The 20,336-nt window shown below is 39.3% G+C and overlaps 3 protein-coding genes across 13 annotated transcripts in view; 1 reads left to right on the plus strand and 2 right to left on the minus strand.

Annotated features, from left to right (window-relative positions):
* LOC136438111 (uncharacterized) lies at positions 1–13,768 on the plus strand. Its single transcript, XM_066432814.1, has 8 exons — positions 1–387; positions 2,221–2,364; positions 2,744–2,910; positions 3,701–3,812; positions 4,260–4,423; positions 10,896–10,986; positions 11,812–11,979; positions 12,846–13,768. The coding sequence occupies exons 1-8, from the start codon at positions 16–18 to the stop codon at positions 12,969–12,971; spliced, it is 1,344 nt and encodes a 447-aa protein (XP_066288911.1). The 5' UTR covers positions 1–15; the 3' UTR covers positions 12,972–13,768.
* On the minus strand, positions 5,228–10,010 carry LOC136438121 (uncharacterized). The gene is made up of 6 exons (XM_066432837.1): positions 9,884–10,010; positions 8,677–8,770; positions 8,360–8,445; positions 7,429–7,524; positions 6,847–6,942; positions 5,228–5,844 (listed from the first exon to the last, which is right to left on the minus strand). Exons 2-6 carry the CDS (start codon positions 8,753–8,755, stop codon positions 5,791–5,793), a joined length of 411 nt encoding a protein of 136 aa, XP_066288934.1. The 5' UTR covers positions 8,756–8,770; positions 9,884–10,010; the 3' UTR covers positions 5,228–5,790.
* LOC136438117 (vesicle-associated membrane protein-associated protein B/C-like) overlaps positions 13,317–20,336 on the minus strand; it is a 22,512-nt gene continuing 15,492 nt past the window's right edge. For 2 of the 11 annotated variants that reach the window (XM_066432825.1, XM_066432826.1), the window contains exons 5-8: positions 19,403–19,516; positions 17,687–17,791; positions 15,822–15,956; positions 13,317–14,943 (exon numbers count right to left, since the gene is read on the minus strand). In XM_066432825.1, the coding sequence (XP_066288922.1) occupies positions 14,788–14,943; positions 15,822–15,956; positions 17,687–17,791; positions 19,403–19,516 (510 nt within the window). In that variant the 3' untranslated portion in view covers positions 13,317–14,787. Of the gene's footprint in view, positions 14,944–15,821; positions 15,957–17,686; positions 17,807–19,402; positions 19,517–20,336 lie in introns of all 11 variants that reach the window. The other 9 variants (XM_066432823.1, XM_066432824.1, XM_066432829.1 and 6 more) reach the window with 5 other exon arrangements.

The following is a 20,336-nucleotide window of genomic DNA, read 5'->3' on the forward strand; positions in this document are numbered from 1 at the left end:
TGACATTGCCTACTAATGGCCACGGCAGCGTTCAAGCGCTATTTCCACCAGGACGCGACAGGTTTCTTGTGGTGCGAAGGAATTCGCGTACAATCACTCCAAGAAGACCTGTCAAGACGACTTCCACGCCCCTCGTGCAGTCCGTTTTACCTGTACAGCCTCGCACAGGTGCGCGACAATGTCTCAAGGTACAAGGAAGCTATCAAGACGTTACCGAACCCACACATTTTGGGATATTCCCTCAAGGCGAACGGGAACTTGGAGATCTTGAAGACGTTGAGAGGTATGGGGGGCGGGGCGGTGACCGTTAGTGGGAACGAAATCAGGCTGGCGTTGACAGCGGGGTTCAACCCCAATAGTATTGTGTACAACGGTAACGGCAAACAGGTAAGCGTTTAACCCTCCTTTACCCAGCCTCTGGTAGTTTCGAAATGGTATTTCGACATAAGGGTTAACTGGTATAGTAGGTATCCGTATCCTTCACAAACCGCAAAGGCCCGGCCGGCCGCCCGTTCACACTTGTGTGTATACTATCAAAGTCCATATGAGTTCCGTATTGACATTTCTTTGGTTCAGGTAAAGTTCGAGGCCGAAGATGTCATCGTTTGGCTCGATAACTAGGTTGCACAACGGTGGGTCAAAGTAGAAAACAACTTCTTCCCCGCAAACTTTACATAGCTAAAAGAATTGTTAAAACCCTCAAACCACCGTAGCTTTTTTACGACTAATCTTACCGTATGGGGTCAAAACTGACCCCACAATGTTTTCTACAAATATAGCTTCATTGGTGACTATTTTTATGGTTTGTATATATGTATAGTTTAAGTAATCTATAAGGGACAGTTTGACATGATTAGGTGTGAATAATTTCTGCTCATTATCATTATGTATGCAAAATAGGGAACATCGTCTTTTGCAACTAACAATATTCAGACAAGCGGGCTCTTTTGAGGCCTGCGCCAACACTTGATGTCATATAGCATCTGAATGGCTTATGCTGGAACAACCAAACTTGGTCACCTTTGCTAAAATTTCGTTGGAAACAATTTCAATTTAATGAAATATCTAATCAATGTTTTCATATTGCTATGGCAACCGGTTTCTTAGAGCCATATTTGGAAAAAGTCGCTAATTTTGGATTTTAAAATGTAATTCTAGGGCTGTCGTTTTAAACTGCATTTATTTTCTTACATCAATACCAACCAATGTAATTCACTATCACTTTTATGATGTAATACCCATAATTTATGCATATTTGATTACGTCATCGGTCAAAATCTAAGATGGCGGACGATATGATTAGATTAACTATAACCGGCTATTTCAACCTAAAATTTCATAATCATTATCATGTTTATTCAAACAGAAACAATCTTAATATAAACGTTTTGGTCCATTTTTATTGTGTTATTAGGTTATATGATGAAAAAATGCATTGAAAATAATTCAAGATGGCGGAACCAAGATGGCGGATTTCGCTAGTGTAACTTGATGTGAATACAATTTTTATGACGTCATTTTCACGTCCTTCCTGTTGCCATCTAAAAATAACGTATTTGGATATATTATGATTTATTATACATAATTCATATTTAGGTTTTATCGTGTATCTTTGAATTATATGGAAATACCCAATTTGTTGGTTTTCAATAAAATCACAGAAATGACGTCATAATTCGTCGCAACGTCATTAATCTTTACGTTCATTGAAAAAAATTGTTTTTTTCACGTTTCTACAAAATCATATTTTGTAACTAAGATCATAACAACCCTTACATACATGTTACTAGATGACAAGTATCAAATAATAGGGAATATGAATGCCGATTTTGCTGGGGTCAGTTTTGACCCCACTGGACCATGCGTAAACTTACTAGGATAACTTAATCAACAATGAGCCAATCGCGGTAAAAACTTGTGAGAAGTTATAAGACATATATATATATACAAACAAACTCGTAGAAGGAATTTTGTTTTCGACTCGAAATGTCAAAATGGCACTTGTTGATATACGCCTGGGGTCAGTTTTGACCCCATACGGTGGTTTGAGGGTTAATACGCAACTCATACACACTTGAATATATACGTATACACAGGTGGAACGGGCCCTGAACGAAACACTTAAAACTGAAAATGTTTACACATATCTTAAACACCAATATTAGAGCTACAGACTAACCATTTAGAATGGCGTGCAACTTGGGGTTACATTTTTTTCAGGACTGGGAGTTGGAGTTGGCCGTTAGAGTGAACTGTCTAATCAACGTGGACTCGGACTTCGACTTGCGCCATGTGCGGAGAGCTGCCGACACAGTCCGCCAGAGGGCGCGCGTACTCATCAGGATCAACCCCGACATCGACCCAGTGAGTGATACTTTCAAAAGATGCCAGTGATACAGAGTATGAGTTTCATTCAACTGTACGTTTTATTTCGGATTTCTTGACGTACATATTGAAATAAAGGACGGGTACATCAAACAGTGAATGATAACAAAGTTACATAAAACAAAAAGTTGCTCTTAAATTGCCATGGCAAAACATTTTATGCTGTATGGTTGTAGATAAGACTCAGTCTCTACTTTTCATATTATTTCCTGTTAAAAAAAGAAATTGGCAGTCCGTGCAGTTTTTTTTGTGATATCCATATAATATGTGAATTTTATTTGATATTAAACATGTTCAAACAACTAAGTTGTGTACATATTTAGCATGTGCATGTAGAGGTGTGCATTTTCCTCTCCAGAAAGTTCACCCCTACAACTCCACTGGTCTGGCCAGCAGTAAGTTTGGACTGGAGTGCAGTCAGCTGCCAGGTCTGCTGCAGCAGGTGCACAGGTGGCCGGAACAGCTGCAGCTGGTGGGGCTGCACTGCCACCTGGGATCCACCATCACTGATGTCTCTCTGTTCAGGTCTGGTCTGCATTTATGGTCAAATCAATTCTTGTACCTAATGCTGTGGTCACATTCGTCGTAGGTCGTTGTTCGATTTCAATGTCGTTGACTTTTCAAGCAGATTTTGATAGAACGAACCGCCGACAAGGATCTAAGACAGTCTTTTTTGGTGACAAGACAGCTGAATTTTGTAAGACATATGAATGACTATCCTGAGAATACCCTTACTTGAAAATAGTAGAAAAAATGTATCCAGGCCCTTATATATGATACTCTGATGAAATTAGTCCAAACTTCCTCTGCTAAGGAAGCCTTTGGGCAGCAAATTTGCATTTGTTACAAGAGCACATAGCATCAACACCCTGGTAAATTTTGTAACAAAAGCTTCATAAATGTTTCAAAGCTCCACATAACATTCACTGTTTCATTTTCCTTTTTCTTCAATGCTACACTTTTGATGGCTTTTTTTTTACTGTAGAATTGATCTTCTACTGGTTCCCCCTTGCTAAGGTAGCCCTTGGGCATCAAATTTGCATTTGTTACAAGATTACATAGCGCTGAGAGGGTTAATTTTGTAACAAAGGCTTTTTGAGTTGTTTCATTGTTCTACTTTGTCTTCAACGCTACACTTTTAATGGCTTTGTGAAACTGTAGAATTGATCTTCTACTGGTTTATCTCCCAGGGAATGTTTAAGTATTTAAAACATTTGACAAAAGTACACCACACAAAAAGAGCGCTGTACTAGCAGAAGTTGTGAAACTTTTGACATCATATTTCTGAAAGTGAGTACATCATTCTGTGTTTCAGAGATGTAGTTTCTGTGGTGTCTGCTGAGATGGAGTCTGTCAGGTCTCAGGGTTTCCCTGATCTACAGTACCTCAACATGGGAGGGGGGTTGGGCATTGACTACCTACGACAGGTGGGCAAATTCTCACCTTAATATGACAGATCTTTCAATTTTCTTCCTTTCATTTGCAATCTTTGAACTTACAAAACTACAAAAGTGCTGGTGGGGTCGTGTGGTGCAACGGCAGTGTGTTCCGCTCAGAAGTGGTCCCGGGTTCGAATCCTGCAGTGTCACCGATTTTGTGCCCTTTACACTTTACACGACTTTCCCAACATGCCAGAATGGTCTACATCAAGACCGTGGGCATCAAAGGCAAGAAAAGAAAAGAGTACATTTCATGTTTGCTTCTATTTGTGATGATAGTCTTTTAACCTATAGCACTCTGAAGTAGCTGTTTGGTACCCAATTCCCTATTGGATACAGAGTTAGGCAGCAGGGAGAAGGTTGAACTGTGAGTGAAATTTGAAAATCCAAAGTGTATTTTAAGTCGTAACGTTTTTTTTTTTTTTGGTGTTTCAGGAAGACAGTAACAACCCCTCCCCTGCTGACTTGGTATCTTCCATCCGTGATGCGCTGACAGACAAAAACATCTGCCTCATCTTGGAACCTGGACGGTCCATCATAGGGGACGCCGCCATCTTGGTTACCAAGGTCATAGGGGTCAAGGGCAATGGAGAGAAAAGGTGAAAAGAAAGACATGATTTTTACATTGCAGTTAATTCATCTGCCTTTGAGTCAAACAACAAATAGCACAATTAAGAACAGTGCTAGTATATCTTTGTTAACCCCATGAAATGTCATGGAGGTTATATTTTGCATAGCGTTTGTGTGTGTGTGTGTGTGTGTGTGTGTGTGAACAAGATAACTTGAGAACAGCTGGATGGATTGGTTTCATATTTGATGTCATGGTAGGATGTGAGAAAAACTGGATATGATTTCGAGCCCCCTAGCGGCTTCCCTTGGTACTGCAGTGGAACTTCCGGTTTGGATGTCTCATGTTCTGGACATGCTATGGTCAGGATTTTTGGGCTGTAGATACCTCTCATGGTAGGAAAGGAGGGACATAAATTTGGGATCCCTAGCAGCCAGTTCAGAAATTGCAGGGGCATTTTTGTCGAAATTTTCCAAAGATGATAACTCAAGAAGGAAACATGGTCTTCATTACAGACCATGTTTGTAGACAGCAAGGGTCATACAATCCACATGAAAGTGTATGAGAAAGATTTCTAGGTATATTGTGACATATTTTTTCGAATAGATGTCGTTGCATATTGCTGAAACATTATGTACGTAATGTTATCACATAAACAACCGTTGCTGAATTCAATATGTAATATTATACATATTGGAATGCATTGCTTTTTTTATAATTTCTGACATGAGGTTGTTTGCACATTTCCAAACCAATAGGCACTGCCCAACGATTGTATAATAATCAGTGCAGTGTGCCAACAGCTATGATAAAGTACATTCATATGACAACTTCGGACTATTCTTACATACATTTATTGTTTGCTTGCACATTTTCAAACCAATACATGATGTGAATACTTTCCAGCAATTGCACAATAATCTGAATGCTGTTGCACAATATACATTGTACAATGCAGTTTGAAAATAGCTAAATGTACCAAGACAAATTAATACTTTATGACCAAAAATGTGACTATTCTTTCCTATGTGATATCTGATGAAATAATCAAGTCATTTATTTCCTTAAATTATGTACTGTTGTAAATCTACGTTTCTTCACTTAGAGGTTGTGAAATATAACCCACAAAGGAAATTTTAAAAAATCTGCTTATAATAAGCATAGCTCAAGTGCATAATCCTGAAACTAAATGTACAAACACAATATCCTGATTTTCCATTTGTTTTAAACTTTAAAGGAGCCTACTTCAATACCGCTTTACAATAGGTATTTTCAACATGACAATTATACCAGCCGATTCTATTCTGTAGACGCGCATGCAATGATAACTAAGCGAATTCTACCCTAACCACATGTATTGTTGATTGTTGATCTTACGCTGATAGTTTCTTACTCCCGTCAGGTCGATTTCGTGTACACACTGTCATAGCTGAATTCACCCATGGATTGTGTCTGTTGACAAAGCATAACATGGTGGTTATCAGTCAATGTATGGCCAGTGTTTGTTGCCACAATGACTGCGCTATTGTTTTAGTTGTTCTTTACCATAAAACGCATACTATTAGGAAAACTTATCATGTTATTGTTAGCAGGAGGCTACATGTAGTTGTTCTAATGTTATTCTCATGGTCCTTATGGCTGTTATCATTTCATTATCTCTGTAGTCTAACGTTACCAGACGGTATAGTGTGTGCTGTTTGAAATTCTCAGTATCGTCCAGAAGGGGTGATGGAATAGTTAGATCATGGCCTCGGCCTCTCTGTGTGAATATAGTGAAGCTCCTCCCACAAGGTGTTTCCTTGACTCCCGAGGCGAAGCCGAGAATACAACAAAGAATACAACACAGGGTATTCCGTATCACCCGAAGTACGAGCCCGACCGCGGGAGGGCTAGCACCGAGGGTGATGCAAAATACACCGTGTTGTATTTTATTTATGTCATACCCACTCCAGAAAACACACATTGCGAAATGCAATAGAAGTTAAGAAAAGTTAGTGTCCTCGAACAAAAAATAAGAATCTAAGAAAAGTTGGTGTCCTCGAACAAAACATTGTAACAGCCACACATTCCAACGACCAAATCCAGTGTTCGAATTTCCTATAGCGGCGCACTCGAAATGCATTAAAAATATTCTATGGAAGCCCATGTGATAACCCTAAATTATCACCCGGTCCAGAACACCTGTATCAAACTTTTTTGTGGCCCAGGCCTTAAGGTATGACATAAATGACCTTATAAAATGGATAGTGTTTATTATATAAGACTTGATGCAATTCCAATGTCGAAAATTTGATGAAAAACTATCAATGCCATGCAAGGCTTAGAAATTGTCACATGCTGAACAACATATTAAGATACACTGCTAAAAACAGCTTGTGTATTAAAAGAGAGTTGCAAACATCTACTGAATAAGACGATGATACACAGCTATATGCATGCCTTTTGGTTACTTACCATTTTCATCTGGTGTCCAGTTATCTTGAAGATCATCTTAAAATCTCTGCGGCTGTGAATAGTCATTGCCCCGTCACCTGTCATCTCAAAGGTGCTCTGAGACAACAACAACAACAACAACAGAAACAAAATTGAGATGTTTATCATCTCCCTTCTTCACTATATTCAATGTTTACAGAGCCTAAATTGGGTCACTATTCTCATTCACAAATTTTTACTTTGTTCAGTTGTAAAGCTCAATAGCCACCAAAATAGATTATACAGGGCCAGTATATATACCTCAAAAGTGTGGTCACATGGTACCATAAGTTATAAGTTTTCATTCAATACAACTATTTCTCAATATCAATTCATATATTACATAGCAAATTTAAAGATAATTTAAGTTTGTAGTAGTAATTTCTGTACTAGATCAAAGAATTAGGGGTTCATTACATAAAATGAGACACAAAGCGGAAACTTGAATAATCCTCTTAACTATTGGATTAACAAACTATAGGATTTCATTTTTTTTTTCTCGCTGTCAGTCTAATTTTATTTCTGAAAAAATCCAAGAAGCAACCATTTTTGGTGTGGCCTTACCTGGAGGACATAGCTTGGACTTTTGATGAGCTTGCAGGTTTGTTCTGCCTTGTCAAACATCATGGTTCTGTCTCCTCCAAAGGGTACATTGCCATGCTAGGAAAAACAGAATATCCTCAGAGTAAAGACCAGGAGCCTTAACCCGTCCCTAAACCGAGACGGGGGATGCCACAAGCTATCTTTGACATTTATCCACTGCTCGGTTCCTGTGTCGATATTGGCACATATGGAAAAAATACATTCATTCATTCATAAATACTGGAGCTGCACCTTCTGAACTGTGTGGACTGCTTTTCAGTGTTGATTTGAGTGTTATTCCATTCTACAAGAACTGCCTTACTTCATTTGTCGTAACGATTTGACTTTGAACACTGTAACACACTGTTGCAAACTGCTATCTGCTCATACTTTTCTATTATTTCGATATAGAACAACCATTTTTATCATATGTTGGAGATTCTTTTTACACAACCAGTAAATCTCACCAGCACTGACTTCTTCAGAGCTTCTGACTGGAGTACTCAGCTTCTTGCCGCTATATAAGTAGCCGATGTAGGCGGCGCTTTTGCGGCGAGAACACAATCCCAAAAGTGGCTAAGCTTGTATTCTCCCTCGTCCCAGTTCATCACTGTTTGCCACCTACTCCGGCTACTTATAGCAGCGAGAAGCAGTACTCCAGTCAGAAGCTCTGAAGAAGGTGTCTGACAGACACTGAAACAGGTCAGCTGCTGAGGTAAGATTTACTGGTTGTGTTAAAAGAATCTCCTGGACCAATATCCTATGTTCTACCAACCTGATGAAATTATTTTCGAAACTATTTTGATCATAGCTCAATATTTCGTCTGACACTGCAGCATTGTTACTATACTAACAACAAATCTTAAGTTACCAACAAGCTGATTACTATAATGTATGAAGTATCAAAGCGTACCTCCCAATGGGTGCCGTCTTCTGACACTTCCATGTACGTTTTCATCCACTGTTCTTTTTGCTCGTCCATTTCAGCTGCAGATTTACCTGTAAAGTAAAACATTGATCACTTACTCAAAGTTTATCCTGTAGGACCCAACATTTACAGTCAGTAATACGACGCGTATTTCATAACAGTTTAACACACATGCATTCCCCGCGAACAGGATATATAATAACTACAGTAACTGACAGAGGTTACTGTATACATGCTAACAGATGTTGTTATGACGGTACTGTACATTTGCTAACAAAACACAGCTAGAAAATAGCACATACCGAATGTGGCAATGTACATTGCCTTCATTTTCTCAAACTCCACACTAGACAGACACCATTTTCCCGCAAACCGTTCCATCCTGTTGGCAGTCCCCTGTAAATTGTATGATGAAACTGAAAATCTTTTTGTAATGCAGACAAAGTCAGGTAAATAATATCGTTTGACACTATAGAATCATTGCAAAACATCCTAGCACGTACAATCATGTATTCCCTTAAAAAAGAAGAGAGCGACCAAAGTCAAACAATTAAAACTTGTCTCGGATATTGTGTGGATGTAAGGGCCTACACCCAACTCCGCTTCAATGAGTTTAAGATACAGTAATTGCTGGCTACTTGTGTGCCCTAACTGATAATGGCCAATGATGCCAATGGCGTAATCTTACCTGCAGTCATAACATTAGATGCCTTGCACATGTCAAATTTAAACTGACCTTTGACTCAGTGAGAATTTCTGAAGCCTATTTCATATTCTTATGTCATAATCCGTAACATTACATGTACTAATAGTAACATCGAGTCAGATACATTAAGGAGGTAAACCTCCTTGGATACATGTATAGATCACATATAAGAATGTGAAATAGGATTCAGATTCAGACGGAGTCGAATCGTTAGTTGCCTTTTCACAAGTAATTTTGTCTCGAGAATGGAATGTCAGCCAAAGACAGCTATTCGTCTTTTCTCATGATCTATCATCTGTTGCTCGTGAAATTACTTCTGAAAACTTAGAAGGCAACTAACGATTCGAATCACAATAATCATGTTCTGCTTGTTCGTATTCTCAATTGCTTGGAGCCCAAGTTTGTGCGCTCCCTGAAAGAAACTACACAACATTTCCACCGGTACAACTGTTGGAAGCACATCTGAATGTCGCAATGTTTTTTAGCTGAGGACAACAGGAAGATGTCAAGCTACCTCACATCTGTAACCAATTATGAATAAAAAAAAGGGACAGATCCCAAGTTTGTCCACAGCAGTTCTGACCAAATGAGACTGTGGTCCATTGATTCCTACACTGGTGGCAGCAATGGGATTTGAAGTAAGAAAGGCTTTTCCCTCCCACCACGTTACGTACATGTGTATGGCAAACTCCCTTGTGTGCGCACAACAACGCCCCTCTACTCAATATCAATTGTACAGTCGTTGACAAGTATTTGAACTTGGAGCAGCTTAAATCATACAAAAATAAATTCAAGCAACTTACGATTCGATGTGGGACGATGAAGAGAGTTTTCCACACGTCTACTCTCTACCGAGGCTGGGATAAGTGTGACGTGTCCGTTAGCTTAAAACAACGAGCATGGCATGATACAGATAAGTACCGTCAACTAAAAAAACAATTTCAATTACATAATCAAATATGGGAAAATGTGCTGCATGTGTGACTCTTATTTCCAAACTTTTGAAAGTGTTGCTTTGTTCATGCTGTGCATCTACATGTAGTGTACTATCATGATTAGTACATGCTTTGGACTGTGTTAAGGTGAATATTTTTCCCTCACTAAATCAGAGATTATGCACCATGCAAACTGGCGGAGAGAGTAAATCACATGGAATCAACACTAATAATGATATAAGATACTTGATGTAATAATTTTGTGCCAATCTGGCTTCTTGACATGCCTTTGCTTTAGTAAAAACCCAAAGGGAACTCAAAAGATATAGGGGCAGAAGAAAGCAGCAAATAGTTGGACCAACGGTTTCACCTACATGTAGAACTGTGTCCCTTAAAACAAATACAAGTACAAGTACAGGTACACAGGTTTAGGTACAGGTAAGCACCGGTAAGCCTGAACCTGAACTACTAATGTTCAAACAATGGTTGATTTTCAATAAGGACAAAAGCATGGTTGAACTGATAACAACATATTGTTTAGCTCTGCTAGACACCCTATAACATGGCATCAACAATGACCACCACCCTCACTGCCAGTTAGCTATGACTCGAGAATGAGGTATTAATGTTATGAAAACAAAGATGAAAATTTCGAACTGATTGGTACCGGTACAGTACCAGTACACCAGGGTTCAGGTATTTTGAACCTGTACCTAATTGATTGTACCAGTACTGTACAGGTACTGTACTGGTATAGTGTACTGGTACACAGCTCTAGACCCCTATGTTCCTGATCCTAACCCTAACATAGCGGCGTTGGAACATAATGCTGTCCCCGGACCTAACCGTTCTTCTGTCCTGTCCTGTCCTGATGTTACAGGTTTGTGGTCACAGACGGGTCCATGACTGAAGTGATCCGACCCAGTCTGTACTCAGCCTATCACCACATCCAGCTCACTGAACCTTCACAGGTGAGACAACTTAACCCCCAGAGTGTCAACGAGAACTAGATGAATACAGATATATGCCATTAGGAGGGTTTATTCATGAGACATTAATTGGAGGGATGTTTGCATTTTGCAAGACTGCCTCATTTTTGTACTAGTTTGTATTTTTAGCATCAACATTAATTTCAAAGGTTGGGAAAGTTTGCTTAAAAACAATATTGCTGCCCCTCCCCTCAACACTGGAGTTTAAACATGAATGGACATGGATTTACAGTTGACCTCACAAAAGAGCTGAGTATTGTACATGTAAAACACATCCATAATTGTCGTAAGAATGTTTCTTTCTGCTGTGACTGTTGTAGAGGGATTGTTCAATGTACATTTGTATATGACAGGGGCTACAGCCTGTCACACATTCTGTATCTGTATCTGTATCTGTATCTATATAGCCGGTATAACCGCCATTCGGCGTAACATACCAGCTTCGCAGGCACGCGGCGCGGCAGCAGCTGGTTAAATTACACCGAACGACCTGTCACATCTAACCTTCGCATATCTAACTGCAAAACATTCAGGACCTTCCTATGACTTTGCTCCCGACCACTCCCCAACCAAGGTTGGCTCTGGGCTGGTAGTAGCCTGGAATCCTTCCTAGCAGTACATGACTTTCCTGACGTTAATTTTTCAAAACTCATAGTCGGCTGGTGCTCCACTGACTAACTCCCAACACAGATGACAAGGCTGGCTCCAAACTATGGTCTGGAGAAGGTCGGGAGGCCATGGTTGGCTATCGTTTTGCAGGACAGTCCAATGTTACACCACGCTGAGTGAGATGTTGGTACATTTCAGGCTGAAGACCCAACAGAAAGAGTGTACGACGTTGTGGGACCGGTGTGTGAGTGCGGAGACTTTCTGGGTAAAGACCGGACCATACCAACTCCACACGAGGGGTGTGGGCTGGCAGTGTTTGATGTCGGTGCCTACTGTTCATCCATGGCATCCAACTACAACATGAGGGTGAGTTCATTCTCGTGCTAGAAGAACATTTCCTTTTTCTTTTGTATAACCTAGACTATGAGCTGGTGGAGTAACTCAAGATTATCTTCAAATTCAGTAGAGCTGTAGAATGGTAACAAACCACCTAAAAGGTACGAAGGCAACCTATTTATTAGTAAGCAATATTAGGGCGCTGAAGGTCATTTATTCAAAATCAATTTTTTCTGATTTCTATCCATAGTAAGTTTAGATATCACTATCCCATCGCATATCAACCATCTTGGAGCAATAATGTGATGTCGTTGTGTGGTGGGAACTCATTGAAAATCTGAGTACTTGGAGGCCAGCCATCATTTCAAATATTCCGAACATGCACGATTCTGACCAATAAGTCCCGAATGCTTCCGAAGAAATAATCACTTGGTCATGGCTCAATGTGCCACCTTTAACCTTCTTCCAGCTGCCTAACCCCATAACCAAGAGAATTGGTAGCCAAAGGGCTACTGTGTTTCATTTTTCATTCATTCAGACCCTTGTAGGGCAGCAAGTTTCCTTGCTGTTTCTGTAGTAAGGTATATTTTACAGGGAGGGGTTGGTAGTACTTTCCCTTGGTTTCAGTGTGCTAAATGTTAATTTGAAAAAATGATGATAGCATCTGACTTCAGATGATCCTGAGATACTCTCCCACCACACAGACTAGGTCAAGTTAACCATAAACCTCCCTGAAGAGGAGTAGAAGAAACAGTTGCACTGCATTCCTTACTGGTTGGTTGGCCCGTACCATTTTGATAATGTAGGCTGTGTACCCAGTGACTATATATAGGCGGTTGTACATAAGGGCTTTGTATATGATGTCTACAGCAAACATTGTCTGTCTGTCTGTACAGATACGCCCAGCTGAAGTATTGGTGGACGGAGCGACCTGGAGGTCCATCCGACGGCCGGAGACACTGGACGACATGACACGATGCTACACAGGGCTACCTCCGGACAGCTTCACCACTCACGACTGACCAACACCTCAACAACTCCTATCCTTGTGCCTCAAATAGCCAATCATTAACGTGATAAATGATAATTTTTTGACATTAATAAAATGCTTTACCTTTCAAAGAAGCTATGTTTCCACCATGATTTGAAATTGTATATTTTTTCGAGGAGAACTGAAAAGTTTTGATAATGTACTTTAATGATGTCAGGTCTTTGCCAAGGGAGTATTTTATTTGGCAAAGATTTAGAGCCAGATCAAGGAATTCAAAGAAAAGTCAAGTTCAACATTACTTGCGAAGGCTTATTTTACTACTTATGATATAAATAACTTGTTTCTGCACAGCAATGGAAAGACAAGAGACCCTCTGCACTATTTTACAAGCACTTTAATTGACACTTGTAGACCTGTATACACGTAGTAACCAGTCTAAAAGTGAACAAGACAAACCCATTGCCTTAATGTGGGGCCTTACTGCTGTACATGTCATAAGCACAACCAGAACTCAGTCAAATCATGGTAATCAAAGGTTCTTAGATCTACGCCTACTTTGAGATTCGTTGTACATACGTATTCACCATGACAAGCCTTAAAACGTTCGGACGATACAATAATGACTAATAAAAAGGGAAGAACAATGAGATAGAAGCAACTCTCTAGCTCATTTGTGACAGTTTATACATTCATTAAATAAGGAATCCAGCAACAAAACTGCACTAGTTTCAGGACACTTTTTTGTCTTTTTTCTTTTTAACTCAACAGTATTGTTTACCAATTCCTGCTACGTTCAAGTAACAGGAAATAAACTCACAAACAGTCACATCCCTTTCTACTGTAATTTCTTCCAGCGTCAAAATCGGTCGGTGTTGCAAAGATAGTAAGACAACTAGAAATCTGTTGTTCATGCGATAGTAGGTTGAACCATCTCCAACGATCGGTAAATGTGCTAACTCCCTTTTTCCCCTCCTTCTTAGCCTCTTTCGGTATATCTCTCCCACTAGTACAGAAAACAGTACATCAATCCACGCTGCTTCTTAGAATAACTACCAAAGATCTGCCTCCAAGAACATTTTCCTCAGTTCCTCGTTTACATCCTCTCACACTTACATGCTATTGCTGACGAGCATACAAGGTAGACTGAGTTAGTTTTTGGATGTAACAATATACGAAAACATCCAAGTAACACTTTGTGACATGGACTAACCACATAAATTCTCTCTCTTTTGTTCGAACGAAAGTTGCCTCTCAACGTTTATCATAGCGACATTTGTGGGAACACAGACGGAGATTTTTGGATGAATATCAAGTTCGACACACCATACCCTGAAAACATCCCGCATATACATATGTCCAAGCTGAGGGGAAAGACTGTCTATAGCCTAGACAGTACGTAGTGTTGATTAGCAACAAAGATTCATTTTGGGGGAGAGAAAAGAGAGGCAAAAGGCCCAACAGAACAATTTCTTCTTACAAGCAAGGGCAAAGAAGTGACGCGGCTGTTTAATAATCTGCAGAGCTAGACTTTATACACAAACGAAGCTGATTGCTATCATTTATAGGACTCTGTGTTTGATTCTACATACGCTTGCCCTTGCTTGGTAAAAAGAATCGCTTATACATTTTGAGTTATGAGTAGTAACTTTCTTTTTTGAAGTTTTTTTGGGTGGAGCGTGTCACGTCATCCCGTCCGAGTTGTGCATAAACAGCTCTGCACACTCCCGGCCACTGCTCAAGTCACAAACCTGCAAACATTTTTTTCTGCCTTTTTTTTTAGTACCTTTTTTTTAATATTCCCTATGATCCCTTTTCTTCTATGCTGATACACAACCCAACAATGCTTTCTACAGGATGAACTTGCCAAGAATAAAGCCGAGAATAACTGCAGCGAGTAGATAAAGTACAGGCGGGATGGCACTGCGCTGGGCTACGGGTGCAAACTCTGTCGTGAACGTCTGGTTGTCTGACGGCGTGGCCTTGCGCTGGCGCAATCCGTCGTCCTGAGAATGGCAAAACAAACATGGCGTCAATGTCGAGAAAAACTTGCACCAAAAATACTTGCCGAGTTGTTGACAGCTGACAAATATTACACAGAAGAACGAAGTGCGTTCTATAATTACTGACATACACAATTATAATATGTACATATAAGACACTGATAATTTATGGGTAAAACTGAAAGATATGTCTGAGATTACAACATGAAAAGGAGAATTTCATAGATACATAGAAGTACATATTTATGATATGGTGTGATTTCAAAACACTTAGGTTATGAATGCAAAAAGTTATAAGGAAAAAAAACCTACCCATCTACATACATGTAATACTACCTCAAAAAGATATTCAAAATTGATGTCATACTAAGAACTGTGCTAAAGCTAACTTCAAGTCAAAAACAAGTTCTAGACTTTAAGAAAATCTCTGACTTTCTCTCTACTAACAATTTTGTAAAATAAAAGAACATAAAAATGAAACTAAAGTGGCTGTATTGTATTCCCATACAACCTTTGCATAATGGGAACTTATTTGTTCCTATGAGCCAAAAAGAAAGCTTTCCTGATATATCTCAGTTAGGAATACATAAGACATAACCATACACAGAGGCAGTATGAGACAAGCATTTATGGCAAGGGGAGGGGGGCAACGCTCTGCAGTATAGACATATGGAGCCAACGGGTAAAATAAACGCACCAAAACAAACAAGGGAAGGTGGCAAGGAGACAACGACAAATGATGATGATGAAATGACAAAGAGACTTTCCAGAGATCCAGCGGAAACTTAACGGACATTAAGGAATGGGATAAACGAAGGTACGAGACTTAAAAAGAAGGGAAGCGGAACCCGTAGCCGCCCGTAGAGGGGACGCGGACACACCTTGATTTGTGCGTTCTCAGCCTGAAGTTTGGATACCTCAGCCTGCAGCCGCCGACACTCGTCCAACACTTTCTTCATCTCACTATCGCTCGCGGACGAACCCACATTAACCGCCTTCACGGCCACTGTCGCCTCCTAGTGGGGCAGGGAAGCACAGCAACATGCTCAGCCATACGCTCTTACTAGGTCGCAAGACTTATACTCTTACCACGTCTCAAGTATTTTCCTCAAGATTTATACTCTTACCAAATCTCAAATACTTTCCTCAAGACTTATACTCTTACCACAGCTCAAGTATTTGCCTCATGATTTATACTCTTACCAAGTCTCCAATACTTTCCTCAAGATTTATACTCTTGCCAAGTTTCTAATACTTTCCTCAAGATTTATACTTTTACCACGTCTCCAATGCTTTCCTCAAGATTTATACTCTTACCACGTCTCCAATACTTTCCTCAAACTTATACTCTTACCAAGTCTATAAATAATACAGTCCTCAAGACTTATACTCTTGCCAAGTCTCTAATGCTTTCCTCAAGAATTACACCAAGACTGCTCCAAGGTACTCCCATGATTGTTGACCGAAAATTTACATAGTTACACACACATATATAATCTTGAGCTTAGCTTACCGAATGGACTCTACATTAGAAATATTATGATCTTAAGCATAGACTAGAATGCAGACAACATCAGCAGATGACTTATACTTGACAGTGTAAGAGTGTATGCAGTACTGGTACATTGTAGCCCTACTTGTAGTCTATGTACAAAGAGGGACAATGTAGCGTACAACCAAACTAAAGAACGAGTTACTCCAAAGAAAAACTGTTCGCTCGCTGCCTAGATTGTTAACCACAAGATAAGTCAATTTCCACCACATATTCGATTCACACCTGATGTCAATTCAAAGAAAATTGTGACCGAGTTTGCGCTGATCACATTCTCTCCTTGTACCAAATAAACCAAAATTAACCAAAGAAACAGAAATACCATTTTTGTAATATCAATACCAGCGAAAGTTTTCACTAATTCACTCAACTACAATTGGTCACAAGCTTCGTGAAATGAAACTACAAATCGAAAAAAATCCAACTAGCTTCCCAAGTTTTCTCTAAAGATTCAAACTCGGAAAATCCTTGCCACCCTGTCCACAAAACCTTCCACAGAACTATGTACAAGCTGTATCTGCCAGACTCCATAAGCCTTTGGATCCAACCTTTACCTTACTGACATTATACAGAGTATCATGACGCATGCAGTTATTGTAAGTTTTTTAATCACTTTGAAATGTTGGATGATCAAAGTAGGAACCACAAGTAGCAGTTAGTGTTACCTTTGTTTTAACCAGGTTGCCCAGGATACGACAATGTACACAAAGTGTTCTTAAACGTTTGAACCAATATAAAGAAAAACTGCTCAAGTCACAAACCATCAAATTCTCAACTGTCATGTTTTTGCTGGTTATCTGTGCTCCCCAGTTCTGTGTGCGTCAACGTTCTAGGAACCTTATTTTTCTGTGTTCAAACAAACGTTTAAGAAGTCTACAACCTTTTATCTGACAACTTGAAGACAGATTAGCTTTAGCCCCCCTCTCACTGGACCCACGACGCGTTGGAGACCTCGCTGCGACCGAGCGATTTGACACCGCGCTAAACGAAATTCATCGATAAAAAATGAATCTTTTTTCGCTTTGTGTAATTTGTTGTCTTTTTAGTCATACTTATACGTTTTGCATGGTATTCCCATTGCAAAGTCAAGGCTAACTCAAATTCAATCTAGGACGCAGTGAGGTCGCCAACGCGTTGCGGGTCCAGTGAGAGGGGGGCTTTCCTTTCTTAACGTCGCTCTAAACGCCTCCTCACCTGTGTTACTGGCCTCTTGGCCTCCGGAGAAGGCTTGGGGATGTTGGGCTTGACTGGTGGTACTGCCGCCACCTCTTTTGCTTCCTTAGCAGCGTCCAAATCATTCTGAAACAACACAGACTACTCCACTTAGAAACCACGCACAACATACTTCATTATCATACCCAGCCATGTTTCTCAAATAGACCTCGAAATTTGTTGCAATTAGTTATCTATAACATTACAATGGATATTTTCATAATATAACAATATCAAAAATGAAGTGTCACATGGTTAGTTTCTGGCAAAATGTCTTACTACTGCTTCCTGTAGAACACAACAGTTAGAGGGTAACAAACGTTAGTTTATACTTAGTATATTTCTTTGTATTTTACACAGTATAAAGAAATAAAACATAGATGACGTTATATCTTGAACTGCATGACTGACATGGTGTGAAGAAATCTGCATGCTTGAACAAGAGAAACAGCACATGAAACTTAGAAACAGTCAATAGTTAGGGGTAAAACAGACTCCATGCCCACATGTAAACAAACTGTCCACAACTGAGATTCTTCCAATGTTTGTATAATCTGTGAAACATGGTTACATTTAACATGCCTTGTCAGACACACAAAAAGTCACAATTTGTTAGTAACACATACAAGAGAGGTGAAATCATATGCTGGATGTGAAAATACATATTTGTATTTCCCAACTTGCATATATCTTTTACCTTTAGCATGCTGATTTTAATTTTATTTTTTCATAACTTCTTCCAATAAACATACTTTGGGCAACAAATTTTGAGTTCTTGTCATAACACAAAAAGTTCTTAATCTAATTTCAAGATTCAAACAATTTTTAGCCACACACTGGTAAGAAAGGTGCATGCCAAAGGTACAACACATAGCATTCACAAAACACACAGCATTCGAAACACGATTTAGTGAAAGTATGTTGTGTTTTTCCTTTGTCAGTAGCACATGATAGTGTTGCATTTGTCTTATGGTGGGGTTTGATCCTTGAAATATCCCTTTTCAAAACTACAAAAACACAAATCTTTCAGGTTCTCTTTATCAGTTTTTGTTCAATGTGCATTAATTATAATTTTCATATTTACACATGGATGCCACTTTTCTGCTATCATATTCTTCTTTATAGTTTTGGAAAGGAAGCAAGATTTGTTGTGTCATTTTCCTCCTAATAAACAAGTTTAAAAGGATCTTTTGAAAAAAAAAAGGAATTGAGAGATGTTAATGTTTCTCTCACTGTCAAAAGATAATTTCCTTGAAAACATGACAATGTTTCTAGCATTTCCACCACAGTAAAGATTCATATTGTCCTCACAAATTTAGTTTCATAAGAATATAAAAGGCTGTGTATGTGTATGAGGCTTGGAGCCATGCTGGCTTGTATCTCAAGAACTTTCGTCTCACTTTCAAAGACCCTTTTTTTTACAGATAACAAAAAAGGTCTGTCTTAAAATGAAATCGTCGCATGTCGGCACAATGCACATTGACAACATGTACTTAAGAGAATGGCTTTGCTAATTAAAGAATGTATTGCACAAATGTAAAGAAACAGAAGACCACTTGAGATCAACATAGGCTGAGGACTTTTGGAAGACAAATGCAACACTTTTCAAGTTTCTCAACAACAAGAAAACTGAGTTCTGGTAGTTACAGAGTCAGTCCAAACCATGCTCGGGGATGCCACCTGGACAGAAATATTTACTTTAATTGGTCTCGCGGGCACTCTTTTAACGATTGATGGCGCGGACACAGATTTGCGAGGCGGTGGGGTGCTGGTTTCCAACTTGAATACATTGGTCTTCCCCTTAGCCAGAGCCTAAGAAAAAAGGCAACACACACACACATAGACCAGAAGAAACTTAGTTACTGCTGCGTCGCAGTTGAAAGAAAAATGAAGCTAAAAACGAAAGCAAAATCAAAGTTTCTAACGTAAGTAAGATCTAAAGTCTTAAGAAGGAGAGTGGACAAAAAACACAAAAGCACAACTTTCTCTCACAAAGACTATACTTTCATACAATGTAGAAGACACATTTACACAGCCATAATGTACCAGTCAAATTTAAATTACTTCATGTGCATAGTTCAGTCATTTGGTCCATGTCATCAATATGAAAATTCGGGAAATATCTTGAACACTTCTGTATTTTCTTTAATATCTTTATTATCCAATTGTGACAGTAGAATCATACATGGCAGTTTTGAAACGCAATCTTCAAAATTGTCTTAATTGATTTTCTGGTGGCAGTTACAGTTTGTACAGTTACACAGCAACAACAAAGAAAAAACAGTCTGTCGTATGTGGGAAAAGGGACATAACGTCATAATTGGGAGAATCTCAGCTGGTGGACTTAATGTTGCCATGGAGACGTGTTGCCATGGAGATATCCCTGGCTGAAATAAATTCTAGACAACACACATGATACCACCGGACCCACAAACACACATTGCAATTTCAACATACAAGGGATAACACACCTACCAAAGACATATCTACTACACTTCTAGTGTCTTTTTTCTTGTCCATTTGAAAAAAAAATCACAACTCAATATGTCTGTTTACTACGTTACTTCAAAAAATAAAAATAAAAGATGCAAATTTCAGTATTTGAAAGTCCAAGAACAAAATCAATTGTGTC

The sequence above is a fragment of the Branchiostoma lanceolatum genome, chromosome 7, assembly GCF_035083965.1.
Source record: "Branchiostoma lanceolatum isolate klBraLanc5 chromosome 7, klBraLanc5.hap2, whole genome shotgun sequence".
Classification (NCBI taxonomy): domain Eukaryota; kingdom Metazoa; phylum Chordata; class Leptocardii; order Amphioxiformes; family Branchiostomatidae; genus Branchiostoma; species Branchiostoma lanceolatum.